Below are 23,457 nucleotides of genomic sequence, written 5' to 3'. Positions count from 1 at the left end.
CAAGAAAACTATGCTTACATCTACTCAAGTTGTTTATGAAGTGTGATATTCATTCAGTGACGTGGCTAGTGCCATTTAGTAGAAAAATATGTGGAAAACCTTTCCAAGTGGAGGGATATCACTGAGAAGGCAAGACCAGAGACTTCCAGGATAAATAAAGACAAGAGCTGAATAGAAGACTGTTACTTTCAGCTTTCAGAAAAGTCACATGTGTTATAACAGATCCAATTTCTGTTAAAGCATGGTACCCCTTAAAGGGAAAACAATGTGCTTTAATGACTGGCTTGTCTTTGTGCTACTTAGCACTGACTACTGTGATTAACAGGGTTTTTGAACTGGAACTTCTCCAGTACCTTTGGGGTGTAAGTCTGGGGAGGCAGATAGTGTACTTATATACATGTTCAAGAATGCACTCAAGTCCAGCTGAGTTACTCTACTGACATGTTCTCAGAAATAATGGTAAGAAAATGTGAGTCCCGTAAGGCATGTTGAAATACAAAGTTGAAACAGAAAGTCAGCATATGTTTTTCGTCCACAGTTTGCACTGCATTACCTGTCTTCCTCCACGATCATCTCGCCGGGGTGGATACCCACCCGGCCCAGCTAGCATCTGGTACTGGTTTGGCTGGAAAGCTGCATTTTGGGATTGGAGCATCCGGTTCCATGGCAGCAGAGGCTCTGCCCCAACACCTCTGTGGAAAGGAACCATGTGTGCATTAAAAGTCAAGCTTATTACATAGCACAAAGCCTGGCACTGGTAGGCATCATCTCCAAGTTCTAATCTGATATGCCTAGATCTGCCACATGGGATACACAGTATCAGGAAGACCTTCATGTCTCTTATATCTGGTATAGTCAAACATATGTCATGAGGTATCTGTATTTATTAAAAAAGATGTTCAAATGGAACTGAACCAGGTTTTACTTTTAAAAATAGTTTCTTTGTTTTCAATTGTGAAATTGCCTTTCTTTTCATTTGAAGATTTGCATTCAAGATCATCAAGTTGGCTATATTTTTGATGCTATCCAAAGAGTATACATGTACAGGACAAGAGAATGAGGCTTTATTTTTTAAAATGTCCAGACTTGTTCGTGGAATCCATTCTTTCTAGTTAATTGCAGGTTGCAAATGAATTCTTACTGCTGAGTATTTTGAATCCAGGGTAGGGGACTTGGCTGCTTTTTCCCATCCATTATTCTGCTCAATATGTCAGAAGGTCTGATCGGGAAGAAACCTTTTCAAGTTCTATTGATGCAGCTTTCAATTGACCACGGTGACCTAGCAACATGAGCACTAATTGGCATGGGCTGACTGGCATTTGGTGTACAGTTTACATGGGAACACAGATTCAACAGCTATTATAACCCAGTTTGCTGTCCCAGATTACTAGTTGAAAGAAATGTTTTAATTGTCTTCAAGTGCCTATTTTAACTTAGCTGATACAAAGCAACAGGTATAAAGTATTAAATCATAACTTCATTAAAAATTGTAACAATGCAGCAAAGATATACCTTTTAACAGCAATCGTCATTTAAGGCATAACATTCTCCTTGAGTATCTTTACTTACCTTCTGATTTACAGGCCTCACTAAAAGAATAAAAAGAAGCAAAATTCTTTGGTATATTTTAACATAAAGTTTTGAGACCACTGAGGATGTCAGGAAGAATGCAATAAAATTTTAAAGTTACTGAAGTGATGACTAGCTGGTATCACCTATTATTAGCATATTATTATCAGCATATGAATTTCACTTCTTACGACAAAACTCCCAGGAAAAAAAGCCCAGTGTTGGACTCCTTAGATATAACACATTCTCCTCACAGCTATCTAAGCCCAAATTCATCTTCTCTAGGCTCCACTCTTTTTCTTTTAACTTAGAGTTTGTGTTAAAAGACAAAACAAAAACCCAACAACAAAAACAAACCCAAAGATAATTACTTTTGTGATACTTCAAACAGCTCCCTGAAGAACACTACAATAGCTAAAGTTATTCTTTATAGTTAGTGGCTAAAACTAGAGCTCTACCATAACTTGCTACGATTAAAAATAAAATTTAAGATCTGTATCTCTGAAAGAAACACATATGTTTAGGACTTACAGTTCCTGTTCAGGCTCATTATTACTACAAATTCTAGCCAGAATGCCTCATCTACTGCCTGGTGTGCAGAGTGGACGGTGGAGTATGGCAAGAGGTGAAGACCTGCACTGTGACAAGGAGGCTCACCAGAGCTGGGCCAGCGTGCAGAACTTCAAGCTAGACAAGCCAGTCACACACTGGATTAACTGTGATCAATTTTTCTTTCTGGTTTTATACATGTAAAATTCACATAAGCTATGTTTCAAGAAAACCTGTTGGCATGAAAAAATGTACATTTTAAGTGCAATTTTAAAGTATTTTATGTTCTAAAAACAAGTTAGAAACAAAGCTATAGTTTAAAAACAGACATCTCTCCTTTTTATTTAAAATGATTATGAATATTTTTGACAATGATATTTTGTTTTGTTTTGTTTTCTTTCCGGTACCGGGGATCAAACTTACGACCTTGCACTTGCCGGGCAGGTGCTGTGCTGCTGAGCTAAATCCCCAGCCCCTGACAATGATACTTTTTATGATAAAAAATCATTAAATAAAACTAAGAACAAAGTACCAGTGATATATGTACTACCTTCTTCTATTTAACAGCAGAAAGGTCTTTATTTTAAAAATAATTGTATTTCTGTATTAGTTTATAAATAAAACTAACAAATGAACTAAAATTTGCCTAGGAGAATGTGTTCAGATCTGAACTGAAGGCACGGAAGCTGACACATTTTAACTAGCAATTAAAAACTGCGGCAACAGAACTATAGCATTTGGCATCATGGCAGAAACAATATTCTTAAATTTTCAAAGTGACTAGCAAGGTGAGGTCTACCAATTTGGATTGTTCTAATTTATATGTAGGATAAATGGGGTCTTTAAAACTTTTCCATGACCAATCAAGCTCAGTACCTATAGGTTAAAACAAAGTGCCTGCCTGAATAGGGCCAGAAAAAGACACCTCTACTAGCAAGGAGAACAGGGAGCGTGGTAGCCTCAAGAGGCAGAGGAAACCCAAACACTGGACACTGCTGCTAAGAATGGACACTAGCAGGCTGGGGATATAGATCAGCAGCACAGTGCCTGCCTGGAAAGTGCAAGGTCCTGAGTTCAATTCCTGGTACCAAAAAAAAAAAAAAAAAAAAAAAAAAAAAAAACCAACCCCAAAAACCAGACACTACTAACACAAGGCTGTTTATATGTGGGCAGCAGGAAAAAGCATACTCCTGTCTTTGTTGTTGTTTTGTCCTAGAGGTTGAATGCAGGGCCCTTGTACCAGGCTATTATCCCCAGCTTTTATTTATTTATTTTTTTTGAGACTAGGTCTTGCTAAGACCCAGTGGTCCAGGTTGGGCTCAAACTTGTAATCCTCCTGCCTTAGCCTCCCAGAATGCTGAGTTTACAGGTGTGTGCCACCACCTCCAGGCTACTCTGGTTACATTTTAAAATCAAATAAATATATGGATTATGAACACTATCTCAAAGTAGGCAATAAATCAAGACAATATAGTGTGGTTTAGAGAAAAAATATATTGAAAATTCTCTTTTTTAAGAGGAATCTCATCACATATTCCAAACATTAGGAGTGGATATGAACCATCTTGGCGAAGCCAAGGCAGTTTGTCATCTCTGTCTTGTAAGGTATGCACTGTTGGACGGACAAGTCCTATAGAAGTGAATGATGCAATACGTCTGCTTATAAGTCAAGAAATATTTAGGAAACCAGAATCCAAACCTGGCTTCTTATGAACAAAATGGTGAATTTCTTATATCATTATGATTTAAGCTTTATAAATTAGAATTCTAGTAATGTTCGCATTTAACTTTTATTTTTAGGCATGATTTTAAGTTTCTGATTAAAAACCACACCAACACAAAACAAAACCCTATAAAACTTGTTTCTAACCTGTTGGGTTCACAAAGTCAGAATCATGCTGGTACTTGGTGAGGGCAGAATAAGAACAGCAGCAACAAAAAGATGACCATCAGGGCAAGGAGAGGGACATGGTGGTGACCTTAAGGAAGTTCCACTGCATTCAGGGAGCAAGGCACGGGAAAAAGCTGGTGGCCTGGATTTGGCCAGGCTGTCTGCACTTCCTGTAAGTCTGGGGCTTACTGCATTATGCTCAGAGTAAAGATTCAATGAATTTTGTACTAGAGAAAAGTTTCCTGGTAAAGAACAGCGTGGAAGTGTGACCTTAGCTAAGCTACTGAACTATGTACCTCAGTTTCTTCATATCAAAATAACAGGATCTACTTCAAAAGGTTGTTGGGAAGCTAATATATTAAGTCATGTTGACAAAAGGGTATTATTAACACAGTGCCGATGCTTCAAAAGCAGAGGAGAAACACGAGCAATTATTACTAAAGTGGAGAGGAACTGAGCAACATGAGGAAATTAATTTAGAAAAATTTACCCTGTATATCTAATAGAACATGATGTGTGCTTTGAGCACTTACACCGAAACAAGACATAAAACATATACGCTACCAGTCATATTAAATTTAAAATGTGACTTGCACTAAGTAGCTAATACCTCTTATCAACAACTGAGCAACGTGATTTCTTCTGTCTTCTTGAAGGAAACAAATGAAAATTTTGAAAGTTTGTAAATAACTATTGACTTTTCTTAAAAGGAGAGCACCATTTATACCCCACTTTATAAAAACACTTTATTCATTTCAAATATGAACAGATGAGAAATTGCTGAAACACTAGAGAGGGGAGTAAAGCAGATTAAAACTGGGAAAGCAAAAAAAAAAAAAAAAAAAGGCTTGCTATGGTGGGGCCTCATTTGTTTTTGTGTTTACCAATGCTGGCAAAACCAGCATGAAATGATATATTTTAAAGCTGCCCTTTACAAATTATGCTACAGATGTTAATATACTATTCATAACACGCCTCGCTGTCTTGTTGTCCAGAGTCCATCTGACTTAGGAGCATACAACTTATCAATGAACGAACACATGTCAAACATCCCTTGTTATTAAACCATGTCACATTCTTCCTAGTCCGTGGCACTTATTAGACTGCAGATCCCATAATCCTCTTCTGAGTCCCTTCTGCATTTAATTCAGTTCAGTCTTAAGTAGTTAAAGAAACTGTTTTCAGTGGCAACTAATAACTACTGACCTACAGTGACACTGCCCTACAATAGGCTTGTCAGTCCTGAAAAAGTTGTACCAAAGAAGCTGATTAGGACTTCAAGAGGTTTGTAGCAAGAATCAATGGTTGGTCTGTACTAATGCTGCGTTGCCGGCAGAAATGATAAAAGTGGAACGCTATTAGTTATGCCTCATTAAGCTGCACAACCCTGATAAAAAGAAATTTGTTTAGCCTGACCAAAACCTAATACAGTTTTAAGCTCTCTGTGTTGCATTTTTTAGGGCATCTCAAAAGCTTCAATAAAATAAAGGCCAAGAACCAAGATAAGTAGAGAAGTATATAAATGTGAGTGTTTTAATTCAAAGTGTAAAGTTTTCTACATTTTCAAAGGACAGGTACAAGAAAAACTTTTTGATGGGAAAAAGTGTTTTTCAACCACAGAAGCTTTAAAAAGCCAACAACCCCAAATGCTGGTAGGAGAAAAATATTTGAAAGCTGTGTTGGTTTTAATATTACCTGTCAAATCTCTGCTGCTGGAAAAGGGGAGGAGGACCTCGCCAGGAATCCTGGGGTCTCATATCTGGAAAATAAACAGGGATGAGTTAAACAGAAAGTTTTTTTAAAAAGATCAGTATTCAGCCACCCATATACTTTATAAATAAAAGTACCTGAAATAATCTGAGATAGAATATACACCAACTAAACTAGTATTGTAATTATGTAAAAACAAGAAAGCAATAGGATTGACAAATTTTAAATCATTTCTCCTTTGATAAAAAGTTTTGTAACCATGGCCACCAAACAGATCATTTCTCTCTCACTTGCTATATATGAAAATATACACTTTTTACATATATATTTTAAATGCTGTGAAGGATAGGATTTAGGTCTTATCCACAAATACAGACTGAACAAACAGTAACTTTAATAGAAACCTTGAAATCCCACCCTTCCCCCAATATGTAAACTGCTGTAACATGGAGGGCATACAACCTCTCTGACACAACCAGGAAGACACAGTCATGAAGGGTCTACCTGCTTTTCCACAGTGTGCTCACAAATGTCTAACCCTCAACACCTAGCTGAGCTGGCACAGGGATGTCTGACTGGATAGCACCTCTCCGTGCCAACTGCCCCTATATACAGATCCAAGCCCCCTCACGGGGTGAGGGGGAGCTTCAGGCTGTAGCCTTGTAGCCACCTCCAGCGGAGTCTGCTGTGGCCTAATTAAAACAGCTGGCTCCAGAAGTTGTCTAATGAGTTCGCTGCGCAGGGACAGTCACCTCCTCCAGACTCCAGAGACGAAGGACAACAAGGCTTACCGTAATGTATTCAGGCTCACATTTTAATGGAAACACAAACTAGAAACATGGTTTTCAAAATTACTTTCTTAAAGAATAAATGAAAGCTTATGCCTGATTTAGGAACCCACTCCCACACAATCTTCTTGTCATTTAAGAAAAAAAGGAAAAAGAAGTAGAATTATGTGTTTTAAAAGCCCACAAAACAACAGGGCACAGGAAAGTTTCTGGCTGCTGTAATGGTAGTAATGTGACTCATGGAGCACTTTTGTGTTTCCTTCGCATCTCAACAGTATGAGGACAGGCAGGAAGGCTGAGAACAGTGTCCTTTCCTATGGACATGATGCCATAGGGCACAAGAGGGCTGGGGGCAGTGAAGCTCTCAGAGCACTCTGGAAAGAGCAGAGGTGGGAAGCCCTCCAGCAGCTAGCACCTCCATGCAGAATCCCCTTCTGAACTGAAACGGTATCTCTTGAGTCTGAATCAAATCCTTCTGTAATCTCTTAAAAACCGACTACTAGTAGCCAAACCAAGTAACACGGAGGAGTGCTAGGTGACCGGAGTGTAATCACGGTCAAACCCTGGATGGAACTCAGGTAGGGGCTAACCACATAGCCACAGAAATGAGAGTGGACAGCTGCCCAGTCTAGACCCAGAGTGAGTCACTACTACAGACACAAGCTAACAGAAAATCAGAAGCAAAACCTAGAAATTCTTACAAGAACAGCAATTATCTCATTTGTGTGGTTTCCTTCTACAGAAAAACTAAAGATATATTTACTTAACATCTAACTTTCAAGGAGTTACTATTTATGAGAAAGTAGCCTACTGAAAAGTAAAATCATTACTTGTGTCAGTTTTTCAAATTATTGCTTTTCTAAACTGCAAGACCACTGATCTATGCAGATGGTCTATAAAAATTAGTTTAGTGAGAATGAGTTCAAATGTTCCAACAAGTATTTTACTTTAGTGTCTTTACATAGACCAAATTCACTAATTTTGGGTCCCTGTTTAGCCCTGTACTTCATGAGTGCCAGAACTGCTATAGCCTCCTGGAAACGTCTTTCTATCCCGAAGACTTAGTTTTATGTATGACACAATCATGGGATACACACTCTCCCTGGTACACACTTCCATAGTGGATCCCTCATAAATGTGAAATCAGGACAGTCAAAACATCTATATTAAGAGAAATCTCCTAAAGCAACATTCTAATGTCATATGAAAAACACTTGCACAATTTTTCCTAGAGAAAGTATAGCAGGAAAGCCACTACCAGTAATACACATGCACTAGATTCAAATACACTGCCTGTGAGAGTAGGCAGAGCTAGATTTCTAAGCTGAACTGGAAAGTAAAGCTCACTAAGCACAAATGCTCTGGGAGAGTGAGCACACTGTGCCTACCTGCCCACCTGTGAGTGCAGGGAAAGAGGCAGAGCTACTACTCTGTCCATCTACTTCTAGTAGCCAGCTGCTTCCCCTCTATTTTACACTGGCTATTTCTCACCTATAGAATAATTTTTCTCACATAAACTCAGCATGTGCAAAAATAGTTTTAGTTCAAATCTAAGCAAATTTTCTAAAACTTTAAAAAGAAACTCTGTCATATAATTATTAAAACATCCTTTTCTTTCAACTCGAAAATAAAGCTGAAAAGATCAAAGAAAAGCTTCACGGTAACCTTTATATGTGCATGTATGTGGGCATGTATGTGAGTACAAGTGGAAAGTATGCATTGTGTTTTTTGACTGTTTTGTTTTTGTAGTACCAAGGCTTGCAGTACATGCACCTAGGCAAGAGGTCTACCATGAGCTATACCTTTTTGTGTGTTAAATTGCCTAAGGTGCCCTAAAATTTGTGATCCTCCTGTCTCAGCCTCCAGGGTAGCTGGGATTACAAGTAAGTATGATCAGGCATAAACTTCTTTGTGTAACTAAGTAATATATATAGCCCTTAAGTATTCATAAAGCAGAAACATTTCTTGGCTGATAAATAATGAAGTAGATGGTAAAACAAACTTTATCATCATTCATTTGTATGGCTCTAACAGAAGATCCATTTGAGAGACAGAAAAAAAATTCTGAGACAGTGAATTGCACTTCAGAAGGTATAAGCGAGTGGGGAAAAAAAATGACAGTTAATTTTTTTCCTTTGGTCTTTAAAAACTGATCCCTTTTCTAGAGCTCTAAGGCTATATAAACCAAGATTTCGCCAATAGCTTCTTAAGTGACAATTTACCTAATCAGTGTGGCAATCACAGGAAAGATTCCATGTTTACTGATTGTGCTAATCAAAAATCACTTTTCAAATGCAGCTAATTGATAAGTTTACTAACGGAGATGAAGAGAAGTCACATATCATGTTCTCTGGGCTGCAGAAATCACATGCTTTATTCATACAGAGTACTCAGGCTGCACTCGACTCTCACAAGTTATCAGTTCCCGACAATTACTCATCAGCCAAAACTGACACAAAAAAGACAAATCAGAGGCTGACCACACAGAACATCTCCCATAGACACTTGACAGTCAGCAGTTGGACCAAATCGTCCTTCCTTGTGTAATTTTATAATAGTGTATGAAGAAAACAGTTTTGACACTAAAAACATTTAAGAAGATTAAATGGTTTTGATACCAGCTTACTAAAATAAATAATTTCTGACCAAACTTTAAAGTTCAAAAATTCTATAAAAAGGAAAGCTGACTTTTGATAGTTTAATACTTTCACAGTACCTAGTATGTGCTTAGTACTGTTGGAACTGTGAATAAGTGAGCAGACTGGGCCTGGTAATCTGAGACTTAGGAACTCCTACTCTTTGTGCACAGCAGAGATACAATGCTGGGCACTGACCATAGCCTTTGTGGATCATGAGGCTATCAAGGAGCAGAGTGAAGCTAGGGCCATCCTCTCTTACCTCGCACACGCTTTTGTTGTGGGATGAGCTACCAATCTGTGTTATTTATTTCAGAACCCTCAGAGTAGAACCACCCTGGAGTTCTGGGCTTCTCAATCAGGAGGCTCAGAAACTTGGGGTTTTAAGAAGAAAGGATTAAGGATTTTAAAACTATTTTTAATATCTTGAAAATTCAGAACTGACATTAGTCACACATTTAATTAAAACAGGAAGAAAAGGGCTGATAGTGTAGCTCAGTGGTAGGACTTGCTTGGCATGGACAAGGTCCCAAGTTCCATTCCCTGAACCCCCCCTATCAAAAAAAAAAAGCCAGGAAGGAAAAATAAATATTATATGCCTAGGAAACATTTTCTCAAATACAAATTAAATCTAATAACAACAGTGGGAAATGAGAAGTAACTTACCCCAAGTCATAAATATCGACCCACTGAAATAAAATGCACAGGTGCAGATGAACAAGAGTTGTGTGTTTCCAAGGAAGACTGACCAAGAACTATAGAACTATAGGTTCCTAGGAGCCTATATTATGTATAGTAATAAAATACTTATAAGAGAATTTTTTGGATTAGGGAGTACTAGGGAGGAAACCCAGGGCCTTGTGTACATAGGGCAAGAGCCCTACCACTGAGCCACACCCCCAGCCCTTGGTCTCTTCTCCTACTGTTGAAGCAAGATCCTGTAAGCTGGAACTAGAAGATCACAGGACAGGGTGCTTGGGTTTCCATAAAGCTCATATAGAGTGACTTTCTGAGGAGTAGGTTGGTAAATATGGCCTGCAATTCCTGGAAAGTTAAGGACCACTGATCTAGGGTAGTATTTCCCAAAAAGTGGTACACAGGATGGTTTGGGGGAGTGTGTAAACAAGCCTTTGTCTTCACAGTTATACATTTATTTTGGTGTGTGTGTGTGACTCTTTTCCCTTCCTTGGGGAAGGTGTGCTGGGGAGTGAACTCAAGGCCTTGTACTTGCTATGCACACTCTACTACAGACCTGTACCTCCAGCCCTCCTTTTTATATGTATGGACAGTGTGTGTGTGTGGGGGTGTCAAATCTATAATGTCATAGTCATGATGTGATTTATAAATTTAAAATAATCAATCTGAGTTAAAAGATTAGAAAAGTTAATAAACTAGTTTATTAGGTAATGTATAGACAGACCCTGGGGAAATGCACCCAGTTACAAGGGAGGCCTCAGAAAACATGGTACTATGCTTGGATTGGCTTGAGCACACTCCAAACTTCCTGCATTGCAATTTCAAGCATTCCCACCAGCTTGAACCACCAGTTGTACACGTATGACTGTCCCATCGGGTGGCTTGAACTACTGGTGGTTAGCCATTTAAAATCAGATGACAGAATTCAAATCAGAGTTGCAGGCAGCAAAACATGAATTATGGCCCCATCATGAACATATGTTCAAAGGTGGGACCATTGGGAGGTGATTAGGATAAGGTTATTCAGGTGGAACCTTCAGGATTAAATCCTAGTGGCTTTATAAAGTGATAAAGATCCTCTCCCCTCAACTCTCTATCTCTTGCCCTGCTTCAAGACTCTGCCAGCAAGAACCACCTCTACCCCCACATGGGGCATCTCAACCTTGCACCTCCAGAACCAGGAGTCAAATCTCTTTTCTTTGCAAGTCAGCCTGTTTCTACATTACTACAGCATTTTACTGTAGTAATGCAAAATGAATTAATACTTGTGGGATGGAGAGAAGCTGCTTAATCAAAAGCACATACTTTTACCTGTGCTACTCATTCTTCTTAACAGATCTCTAAAGTTTACTCAGTGCAATAACCTGAGAATTTCCTTGTAACTATTACCTTGAGAAATACTAGCTAAACTAACCCAGTCTATACCAGCTCCAGCATTCTTGTATCTCCTCAATTCTTTTTCCTGTTTGGAAGCTGTTGTACCATTGTGGATGGAAGTAAATGGCAAAGAGACACAGAAAAAAGGGAATGGACAAGGAATTATCAATGAACAGCTAGCTTTAAAACTAAGCTGGTTATGCTTTCACCACTCACTGTAAAAGACAACAAATTTTTTCAGTGATTATTAGATCCTGTTGTATGTGGTACTATCCAGACTGAATATGTTCAAATACTAAGAAATGTTATTTGTTAAATCTCAGGAGAAAAGGAGCACCAAGCAGATCATTAACTACACACATCCATGACAGTCTCAACTGCTCCAGGCAGGTCAGTCACCCACAAAAGAAAGGCAAACACCAGAGAGGCACACACTGATAACAGAGGGCCCTGAGGGCACGAGACCTGCAAAACTCATTTCTTTTTGGGTAGCACACCCAGAAAATCTAAGCTTTATAGTAAAAAAGGGTCTATGACTTATTGGCATTCAACAGTGGTGGGTACAGAACATAAATTCTTTGTAACCATCATCTACTTTAACCTGACACTTTCTTTTATTAACTACGAATTTGGTTAAAAAGGAATTCTGATGATTCTCTGCATTTCAGTGACACTTTTTTTGAAATTCAATTTTTACAAAATATTTTAAATATTCAGAAAACAATCTGCAATGATGACCCTCACACTTCAGCACATTAGCATCTTGCCACTCTATTCCTTCTCCCTATGCCATCCTTGTCAAACCACCAGATAACCAGGAAGGGCTCCAGGAAGACAGTTTTAAGAACTTAGCACAAGACTTACACTTCTGGAATTAATGGGCATGGCCCTGGGGCTCAAAAATAACATTAAGTGGAAATAAAATTAAAATCACTGCAAAACCAATATTCAACTATTTTCTCCCTTTCCAACTGCAATCAGACTATCATGTTAATTATTTTTGTGGTCACCATTTCTGAAGTGTCCATAAGACAAATTATGAGGGATTAAAGAAACACCAAACTCACAAAGGAACCACAAGATTAAAGATACACTCCCACGAAAAGCAATTCCTGGCTTTATATTAGGTACTGCTGAGCTAAAATTCAGATCAAGAAAGGGTCACTTTTGTCTTTTAAATATCAAAGTAGTGGCAATTCATATCTATTGTACCTGGTTTAACTGTCCAAATATTTGTATTAATGGAAAAAACACTAATAAACCCCATATACCTCTTTCTATATGTGTTAACACAGAAATAGATTTGTAAGCAAAGACAAAAATTCCAGTTTGTTTCATTCACTTAGCTATACATAAAATGAAATATATAAAAAAGATTTTGCATTAAAAATTCCCTTATAATTCTTTTAAATGTTTTTAACGTCTATTAATGCAGTTGTATCACAGATAAATCTTTTTAGCAGTAAAGGTTGGAAACAAACTTTGCTGTGATACTTAATTTAGAACATAAAATAACCAGTCAGTAAAAACTTACTGGACATCAGTTTGGGGATCTGGGCTTGTCCTCTTAGCAGCGGTCTGTATAAATTTCCCTGGTAAGTTGCAGGGGGTGGTGCAGCATTGCTGTAAACTCCAGTTCCTGAGCCTCTTGGCATAACATGGCTGCAGAAGGACCCCATATGAGAAAAGACAAATATATACAGACATACGTTACACTGAGGTGGCACAAATTCAACAAACTCTAGCTATCTCTCTACTGCTAGATCTGTTGAAGATAAAAAACAAAAATAAGGTTCACAACTAAAGTTTAAAAGTGTACCAGCAGTGATGGTGATGGCAGATGCACATGGGACACAGCAAGACTCCTGTTAGCAACTGAACATCTAGTTACATTATGCAAAAAATTAGCCTTTCCTTTTCTGACCTACTTTTGTTTTTCTCTCAAGGATCTATGCTATTATCACTGTACACAACACTACTCTGTATTTTGCTATTTTTAGTTTACTATAGAAGGCATTTCCTGTTTCTTATTCTTCATAATTACATATACAGATAGATTTCATCATGCTGATTTCATAGTTTTACTAAACCTTTCCTATATTCAGTGCTAGTACTTCAGATTGCTGTAGTCTAGAGGTATTTACGTATATAACTGTGCTTCTGTAAATTTGCTCAGGACAAAAATCCAAGAAATAAGAATCTAGATCAAAGATCAAATAGTATCTTCAGAACTCAGACTCTACTTAGGGTGCTTCTGTGTGCCCTAAAGTATTAGAATAGTGTAATAATACATTTTAAGATTATTCTAAATTTGTTTCTTTATTAAGAATGAAGACTTCCCAAAATAATAACAGCAACAGCTAACATTTACAGTATTTAGGAACTAGCCTATGATTTTAGGAGGTAGATATGATTACTTAACACACAAGCAGGCATAAAGTGGTTTAGTAATTTACAAATATATTCTGTGGTTAAAAGGGGGATTGCATCCAGACACTTAGGACCTAAGGCCATGGTCTTAATCATTATGTCACACTGTTCCTCCTATTATTCATATAAATTACCTATTGATGTTGAAGTTTTCTGTCTAGATCACTTTTTGAATGATTTCTATTAACTAGAAATGCCTGTTTACAGTTATTATGATTAAGTCTTGAATCATGACATTACCGTTTTCTCCAGCCTGTTGCCCTTTTTATAACAACTATATATGCTGTTATTATAAAGCTCCCCCTCTTCAACAGCAAGGAAAAAGATGATTACATAGTTAACAGAGCAAAAGGTAAAAAACCAAAAATTTACAAAAGGAGACATATAAATGACCAATCAACACAATAAAGGATAATCTTGGTAGGCAGGAAAAGCAGTCTAATCAACAAAGAAATCACTGTCCAAGCACTGGCTAAACAAGACCCAAAGGACACATGCACGTTATTTCAGCTAAAACTTTCTAGAGAATAAAAAGCATGTTTTATTCCTTTGAAATAACTATCAAATAGATAGTAAAACCTCTTAAAAATAACAGGATTATCATGCAACACATAAATGGAGAGAAGTGAATTCCTAAAAATGAAAAAAAAAAGTATCAAAGTAATTAAGTATTGACAAGAGTTGTATTTTATGGTCTCTTAAATATCTGAGTAATAAATACTGACTTGTTTGGTCAAATGATGCAGAAAAGGCAAAACAGCTGGGGATACAACCCAGCAGCACCGCACCTGCCTATCAAGTGTGAGATTGTGAGTTTGATTCCTGGTACTACCAAAAAAAAAAAAAAAGAAAAGAAAAGAAAAAAGAAAAAACAAAAGAAATGCAGAAAAGGCAAAACACCCCAAAGACAGAAACTTACGACTCACCCCAAAGTCCTGAAGGCTGCCTGGTCCAGGTGGACCGGCCTCCGATCCCGGTTAAAGCCCAGCTGAGGCTTCCACTGACGGCCATTGCTGGATTTTTCCCAGTCACTGGGCTTCAGTACTGCTGCTGGCTTTCTGGCCATATGAATATATAATATTTAGTTATTGGGTTGAACACTGTCCATACAAAAAAAAAAAAAATCAACTTAGAAGGCTACTGCTGTTACCTTGCTCCTGGAAGCATTACAGCTTTAAAAACATAATCTTCAGCAAATTGTGGGTCTTTAAAATTAATACTGAAAGAGAATAACAGACAATTTAATGAATTCATTATATTTTACCAGCTTAATTATCATGAACACTGAGAGTTTTTAAAAATATTTAAACAGAATAGCTACAACTCAAAAGTCTGTAAGAATTATTTTAGCCAATGATTTTTGCCAAAAGGCTAAATCCCTTCCAAACCAAACTGCCTCTGATTCCTAATACCTAGGCTTCAAGCAACTTTGTCTGTGGATAGAGCCATTTCCAGCTAACTACAGGTGATCACAGAAAAATAATGCACATTGCCTCAACTCTTAGGAAATGTTAATCCAATACTACAGATGAACGTAAAAGGTTTATAACAACAAATGAAAATAAGACTGGTACACCAGCTAAAAAAGCTTATGTGGGATAAAAAACAAAAAAAAAATCCCACTAAACTTCCCAATTAGAATCCTATACCCTGTTTTCTGGATGTGTTTTGAATACTCATAATTTCAAAACTACACAAATGGCTATTTTTAAAAGGTATACAATCACATTTTGAGTATAAACTTGGCCAAATTTCCTTCCTGGGGTGTGGGTGGTGTGTGTCTATTGTAAAAGTTGGTAAGCAGGTATACAAATCTTCCTTCTGACCCCACAATGCCTCTTCTAGCACTTTATTCATCAGATTTAAATTTAAGCATGCTTACAGCCCCCTTACTCATAATGTCCAAAGACTACAAACCTAAATATATGAATAATACTGGACTGGTTAAAGAAACCAGGCTTGTTCCTAAAAATGGAATCCTCAGATGATAGTTTTAAAAATGTCATGATGGGAAAAATATATATACAATAGGTTAACCACATACCCATCAACAGGTTATTAGTGATCGTCTCTTTACAATCACTAACTTTCATTCTTTGTGATTTTAATATTTCCCAAAATTCTTCTAATGATTATAAACTATAGTTATAGTCAGTTCAAAAGAATTTACTAAAAAAAGATTTTACTGAACTGATTGACATTTTTAGATAGCTTTTTTTTTCTTTTTGAATATTGCCACTTTAACAACTAGGGTCCATCTGTTACAAAGAAAATGTCATTGCAGTCAAATTTAACTGTGTATTTTAAGTACACAACATTAAATTCATATTTACAATAAAAATATCATGAGCTCAAGAACAGCTTAACAACATTTCATTTACTCAATTAGTTCCTTGTACAACTCATCCTTCACTGGCAATTGCCACTCCCTCAAAAGCTCCCTACCAGTAGAGTGGCACAGCAAGGACAAAACAGGACAGGCACTGATCAAGGTTTCAGAGCACAACAGAGAAAACAGTTCTGCACTGGGGCTGTTTTGCACTTTATGGATACAAAGTAAAGAGGAAATGGGCAAAATTTGCAATTAAAGTGTCTGGAAGCAGGTATCTTTGTTTCAGCAGGGCTTTTCAGCAGTTTACCAAACGGCTGGACATTTACTGCACATACAGTATCATAGTGGGTGCCTCCCCTTCTAGTAACGGAAATAAAAAAAAAAATCCTTGATAATAGTTTTACAAGGAAAAATGCAGGAAATGCGTAACAGGCACAAAACAGATGTTGAGTCAAAGCACATGTGTGTGTGTGCCTCCTACATGCATGTCTTTATCAATGTGTGTCAAAGGTACCTGAGTATGGGAAGGTGAAGGAAATGCATTTACCTCGAGACCAAGGAAAACACCATCTAAGAGTTATGGTTTAAGGTGGGACAAAATTTGCTACACAATGGCAGAGGAAATAAATGCAGCAAAGTCTGCTTAATTCTGCACAACATTTAAAGAACCAACACCAATTTTCAAACTATCCCCAAAATAGTGAAAAGCAGAGAAATCTACCAAATGTCCTCTATGAGGCCCATATAACCCTAATATGAAAACCAAAGACATGTTTTGAAGATATATGAAATACTTCTAAATCAAACCCAACAGCACATCAAAAAGATCATAAGCCATGATCAAGTGGAGCTCATCTTAGGGATATTAGGATGATTCAACATTTGCAGGTCAATAATGTAAGACCTTATCAATACACTGAAAGCTAAAAGCCATATGAGTACCTCAATAGATGCAGACATTAGGTAAACACAAGAGACATTAGGCAAAAGGAAGTATTTCAATATAATAAAGGCCCTATATGAAAAAACTATAACCAATATCATACTAATAGTGCTTCCTCTAAGATCCAGAATAAGATGAACATGTCCACTTTTACCACTGCTATTCAACACGGTACTGAAAAACTTAGCCAAAGCAATTAAGCAAGACAAAAAAATTAAAGGGCATCCAAACTGGAAAAGAAATCCAATTATCCTTGGTTGCAGATGATCTTACAGAGAAAATCTAACAATTCCACCAAAAAACCGTTGTATGATGAACACATTTAGTAGTTATAGAATATAAAATCAATGTACCAAAAAAAGGGTAGCATCTTACACAAACCACACACACACACAGAGAAATCCCATTCACAATATCCAATGCTTTTCAATAACAAACTACCTAGGAATAAACTTAACCAAAGAAGTGAAAAGAGTCCATAAACAAAAATATTCATGAAAGAACTCTTAGCACACAAAATAAAGACATCCTACATTCACAGATTTAAAAAGATAAATATTCTTAAAATGTCCATACCACCCAAGAGCATTCTATAGCTCCAACACAATTCCCATCAAAATTCCAATGGCATTCCTCACAGAATTAGGAAGAATTACAAAATTAATATGGAACCATGAAGGACCCAGAATAGTCCAAGCAATAGTGAACAAAAACAAAATTGGAGGCATCACAGTATGTGACTTCAAAACAGCATGACACTGGCATAAGAAATAAGACACAGAGACGAAAGGAACAGAATAAAATCCAGAATTTAATCCATGTGTTACAGCCAACTTATTTTTGACAAAGGAACCAACAACATACATTGGAAAAAGATAGTCCCTTCAATGAATATGCTGGGCAAATTGGATATACATATCCAAAAAAATTCAAACTACACCCCTACCTCTCACTATGTACCACTATACCCCTCAAAAAAGAAAAAAAAGCTGAATCAAGGACCAAAGAACTGGGTCAGTGGATCAAGGACCTAAACACAAGACCCAAAACTGTGAAACAGAAGAAAACAGAAAACACTTTAAGAGGCTGAGATAGGCAAAGACTTTTTTTGATAAGACTCCAAATGTGGACAACAAAAGCAAAACTAGATAAATGGGATTACATCAAACTAAGAAGCTTCTCCACAGCAAAGAAAAGAACAGAGTCAAAAGACAGCCTACATAGTGGGAGAAAATTTTTGCAAACTTTTGATCAGATAAGGAGTTAAATGTCTAGAAGGTATAAGAACTCAAATAACAGCAATAACCCCAAAATAATCTCATATAAGAAAGAGCAAATGATCTAAACAGACATTTCTTGAAATATACAAGCGGCTAACAAATATACAGGAAAAAAATGCTCAACAGCACTATCATTAGGAAACTGCAAATGAAAACCATTATGAGGTATCATCTCAGTCTAATTAGAATAGCTATTAGCAAAAAGACAAAAATTAAGCAATGTTGGAAAGGATGAAGAAAAGGGGCACTCCTCCTATACACTACTGGCAGGAATGTAAACTATATAACCATTATGGAAAATAGTATGAAGGTTTCTCAGAAAACAAAACAGAATTACCATCTGATCCACCATCTCACTATTGAGAATATATCCACCTTGTTTGTAGTGCTAGAGATCAAACTCAGCTAGGCAAGTGCTCTACTGTCAAGCTATATCCCAAATCCTATTACAGGGCATATATCCAAAGGAAATAAAATCATTGTAATACACATCTGTATGTTCATGTTTATTGCAGCACTATTAATAATAACCAAGATGTCTACTGAAGAATAGACTAAAATGTATGGCATATATGCACAATGGAATGTTATTCAGCCATAAGAAAGGCTGAAATTCTATAATTTGTGGCAACACAATAATGTTATGTTAAGCAAAAATTACATGAAGTGGAATAAGCCAGTCACAGTGGGGTGGCTTATATCTAGATGTTCCCCAATGACTTTGGGAGGTGACTAGATCATGGATAAGTCCACTGATTGGATTAGTCCACTGATTTGTTTAGCATAGTGCTAGGTGTGCATGATAGACTTACTGAAGAGGGAGGACCTATACTGGGGTGTGGGTGGCACTAACCAATAGGTTTATAGCCTGGGTAGAATAAAAAGGGAAAGAAGAAGGAAGTCTCACTGCTTCTTGCCTGTCATGCTATGAACTGTTTCTCTTCTGTCATGCTACTGTGCCTTGGAGCCAGCCAACTATGGACTGAAACTCTGAAAACCTGTGAACCAAAATAAACCTTTCCTCCTTTAATTTATGTGTGTCAAGTATTTTGTCCCAGCAATAAGAAAGTAACCAAGACACACAGAAAGACAAATACCACATGTTCTCACTCACTTGTTAAAGCTAACAAAGTTGGTAACAGAGAATTAAAACACAGGTCATTAGAAGCTAGGAAAGGAAGGACATGGAATACTGGGAGATACAGAATGGGAATTAAAAATAGCCAGATAGGGCAGTTCTAATGTCATATAGCACAAGTGGGCAACTAGTCTACAACAATCACACATTCAAAATAACAAGAGAAGACTATGAATGTTTCCAACACATAGAAGTAACAATATAGGAGACAGAGATGTTAATGAAGGTAACGAGAGAAGAGTGTGAATGTTTCCAACTCATAGAAGTAACAAATAGGAGACAGAAATGTTAATTACCCTGACTCGATCACACATTGTATATGCTTACTGAATTATAACATTTTTACCCATAAATAAAAGTATACATATATTCCAATTTTAAAAATTAAATTTGGGGCCAGGGATATAGCTCAGTGCCAGCAAGGGGCTAATATGAGCAAGGCCCTCAGGTGGATTCCCAGCATTGGAAGAAAAATTTTGAAAAGAAAAAAAGAAAAGTAACAAACATGGCCTTCTTCCCAGACCAAGGAAGAAAAGGCCTTCTCCATGGGGAGCTGAGAGAAGCCCCACATAAAAGCAATTTGACTACATCCTCAATTCTTCCAGGGCAGATACACTGTACAACTAGCACCATCCTAGAGAAACAGGACACAAACTGACTTGCTACATGCAGCAGATGCTTCAAATGCTCAGGGTTTCCTTCTCTGAAAGGGACGGACTGGAGGGCAAAGTGCACTAGCAGAAGTGTGCAGAAACAGGGCCCAGCAGAAGTGAGTGAGGCTGCATCACTGGCAAGGAGGGAAAAGTGATCGAGATTCGTTTTAGAAAGAACTACCTAGCAGTGCTGTGGAGGGAGTTGGGGGAGGAACCCCAAAGAGGGCACGGACAATAGCCAGGCCAGAGCCGTCACCGTGGCAGAGCACTACTGGAACTGTGCCTGAGCTCAAGTCCAGAGAAAGCCTGAGATGAGCTCTATTCTGCTCGTCATGTAAAAAAACAGAGTTGAAACTGAGAAAAGGAAACAGCCAAGGCTACAAGCTCTGAAAAAGAAGAGACAATCCCAGCCATCGCTGTAGGGATTATCACCCCTAAAGGACAACAGTAAGTGATTTAACAAGACAGTTCAAACTAAAATCTGGAAGACAAATCCACTTAGGTGTCTGATATGTACTAAATGTCCTGTTTCTTAACAAAATTGTTTTAACAGTCCATCTTTTATGCTGATGCTCTGAAAAGGAAAAGACTTCTAAGCCCTAAGGACAACAATCCCCAAGATCTCCCCTACCTCCCTCTAAACCATACCCAATAAAGTAAATGATATTCTCAATATAGTACAAACCAGTAGGAGAAAGAAAAGGAGCATCTAAAGATGAGTTTGGAAATCTCCACCCAAAAGACAGACTCTGTTTATCTACCTGCTTATTTGGAGACACTGTCTCACTGGCTCAGGCTGGCCTTGAACTTACTATGTAGCCTAGGCTGGCCTCAAACTCACAGTGATTCTCCTGCCTCAGTCTCCCAGGTGCTGCCATTACAGGCATGTGCCACCAGGGCCAGCAAAAGACACTATGATCTCCAAAGATTAAAGTGTTCCTTCTCCTTAGGTCTTTCAGAACACTTTGAAGGCACTTTTTTTCCCAACAAGAGGTAAACCTCCCTAGGTTGAGAGATCTTTAGTATTTTAACTGATTCCTTAAAAACATACACTAAGATGTGTTGTTTTAGAAATGTACTTTTCCAATGTGGTGATGTCACTCATGATTCCAACATAGAAGACACAGTGAGGGCCCATCAGGCAAAAACCCTAAGGTAACTTTATGTATCAGCATTACTTTTCTTTTCAGGTTTAGGATTTAAATTCTTACAGATAGAACACTGAAGGGAAAAAAAAAAACACAGACTACTCTTTGACAACTTCCACCAGAGGAACAAAGACCTAACTATAGAGAGTTTATCTGGGGAAGGAACACAGTAACACTGAGCAGGAAAACAGGAACACAGAAGCTCGGAGGAGTCCAAAGAGGAGAGGAGGAGTGAAGACGAGGCCTGGGGGTGGCTGTGACACAGCAGGGCACTTGCCTACAGAGGATAGAGGTAGTTCATCAGTAGAGGACTGCACGAAGAACCCACGTTCAATTCCTAGCACCACAAAAACACAAACGAAAATAGCCCCAAACAGCCTATAGACCCAACAGGCTGCTTGGCCACTGTAAGAGAATTATGTTTAGGTTTATACTGTTCCATCTGATTCTGTGAACTAGAGGTATTTTTAATCTACTCTTGACACACACAGGCATAGGAGTGCTGCTCACCCAGCACTTGGTCAACCCCCAAGGGCAGCATAATGGATCATTCCCTTGATAAGCAACCTCCCTGTCATTTCAGTGGCTGTTTTCATGCAATACACCAAGGTCACAATGAATAAAAATGTAAAACCTAAGCAAGACTGAAAATAAAGCAGTAGTGCTTTTATCTGTAGTGTGGGCAAGACGAAAATATTGTGGCAAAGTCTCAGTAGAAAAGGAAGGGAATATACAAGACCTTTCTTGGATTTGATTCACTTTAAGAACTATCTGTAGGGATGCTACTTTGAGAGTGCTAGCACCCTTAGTAAAAGAAGCCAACAATTCCAAATACAAAGTTTTATTTTTACTCCACCTTTCTCTGGTATATGCTGTAATTAATGCTAAATCAGCACACCAAAGTAAACTTCTTGCAGGAAAAATTTCATGGTTCATATACTTGACATTTTAAAGCACTTAGAGAGTTTATAGAATTGTGACATTTTAGCAGGAGAGGTTAACCAGTTCAGTATCCTGTAAAGTAATACTAGCAGTGGAGGTCAAATGCTCCCAAGTGCTTTCCACCATCAGGTCTGCTGATTTCATGTATTCTACCTTCTGATTTTGAGTTATCTTTTGTCAACAATGAACCTTACAAATGCTGCAGGGATGATTACATTTAAAAAGTCCATCTCTACACACATTTACAATTTTTAAAAATTTCCTTAGAGATAAAACATTCTATTCTTTACCTAATTTATCCAAAGATGAATACAGAAAGTTTGAGAAACAGTCTTCTGAAGAAAAAGTTTGTGACTTTTGGAAGAATTCAGCAAATACTGGTGCCAACATGGATAAATTGAGCTTTTATGTTTTTATATGGGCTCAGAATTACACAAGGTGGTATGGAGGGGAAAAAATATCTAACAGTGTCACTCTGAAAATAACATGCAAAAATTATTAAACTATACATCTGTTTTAGAAGGGAAAAAAACAACGGAAGGTAGGCCATGGCCAGGCAGAGGAAAGAATGGAAGTGCTCTTCACAATGGGGAGGCACAAAGGCCAAAGGATGCTGAAGGGGCCAGCAAGGAGGGATCCATGAAAAAGCGGGGTGCAGACAGAGCCATGGCTCTACCAAGTTCTGACTGGCCTCAAAAACACCCAAGTGTACAAAGGTGAGAACAGCTAGCCCACCAAATAAACAGGAAATTGTGCTGCTGTCCTGGGAAGGTAACCTCTGTAATTTAAAATTATATGCCAAAAGATTTAGATATTTAAAGTTAATATAGAATTATTCCAAAAACACTACATGTAAGCAAATTTCAGTGGTAGAAGATCAGCATGAGGAAAATGAAGGGAGATAGCTCAGTTCTTTCAAAGTCAAACTACTATTATGTCAAATGACTCATGAAAACAGAACTGGCACATGGGAAGATATCTTAGGTCACAGCTGATTATATTTTCTAAGGGTCCTTCCATGAACTCAGGGCACTTCACTGACTTGTACAGTATGCTTCCTCAACACTACAGATAAGACCAATCAGAGTCGGGGTAACCTGCCTAAATTCAACTTAAGGAACCAACTTCTCAAATATGGAATTGGGTCCTGGATGCATTTACACAGAGAAGGGGAAAAAAGGACAGGAGTCAAACTAGAACAACTGAAAACTGACACTGGAGACTGCAGTTTTAGATTTTTATTTAAAAAATAAGGGTCTTGAAAAGATGCAGAAAAGCAGAGGAACACAAGCAAAAACCCAATGAGAGAACTAGGGCAATTAAGTGGCCCAAAGCAGCAGACTCCAGAGTACAAATACAGTGTCCACACTGAGCC

The 23,457-nt window shown here is 37.8% G+C and overlaps 1 protein-coding gene across 1 annotated transcript in view; it reads right to left on the bottom strand.

Annotated features, from left to right (window-relative positions):
• The window catches only part of Xrn2 (5'-3' exoribonuclease 2), a 68,315-nt gene that overhangs the window by 2,032 nt on the left and 42,826 nt on the right, over nt 1-23,457 (bottom strand). Inside the window, exons 25-29 of the mRNA XM_005380952.2 lie at nt 14,797-14,865; nt 14,573-14,704; nt 12,751-12,878; nt 5,705-5,768; nt 554-692 (exon numbers count right to left, since the gene is read on the bottom strand). Of these exons, the coding sequence (XP_005381009.2) occupies nt 554-692; nt 5,705-5,768; nt 12,751-12,878; nt 14,573-14,704; nt 14,797-14,865 (532 nt within the window). The remainder of the gene's footprint in view (nt 1-553; nt 693-5,704; nt 5,769-12,750; nt 12,879-14,572; nt 14,705-14,796; nt 14,866-23,457) is intronic.

The sequence above is a fragment of the Chinchilla lanigera genome, unplaced genomic scaffold, assembly GCF_000276665.1.
Source record: "Chinchilla lanigera isolate Chin_1 unplaced genomic scaffold, ChiLan1.0 scaffold00014, whole genome shotgun sequence".
Classification (NCBI taxonomy): domain Eukaryota; kingdom Metazoa; phylum Chordata; class Mammalia; order Rodentia; family Chinchillidae; genus Chinchilla; species Chinchilla lanigera.
This window is presented reverse-complemented; position numbering and strand designations above follow the sequence as displayed.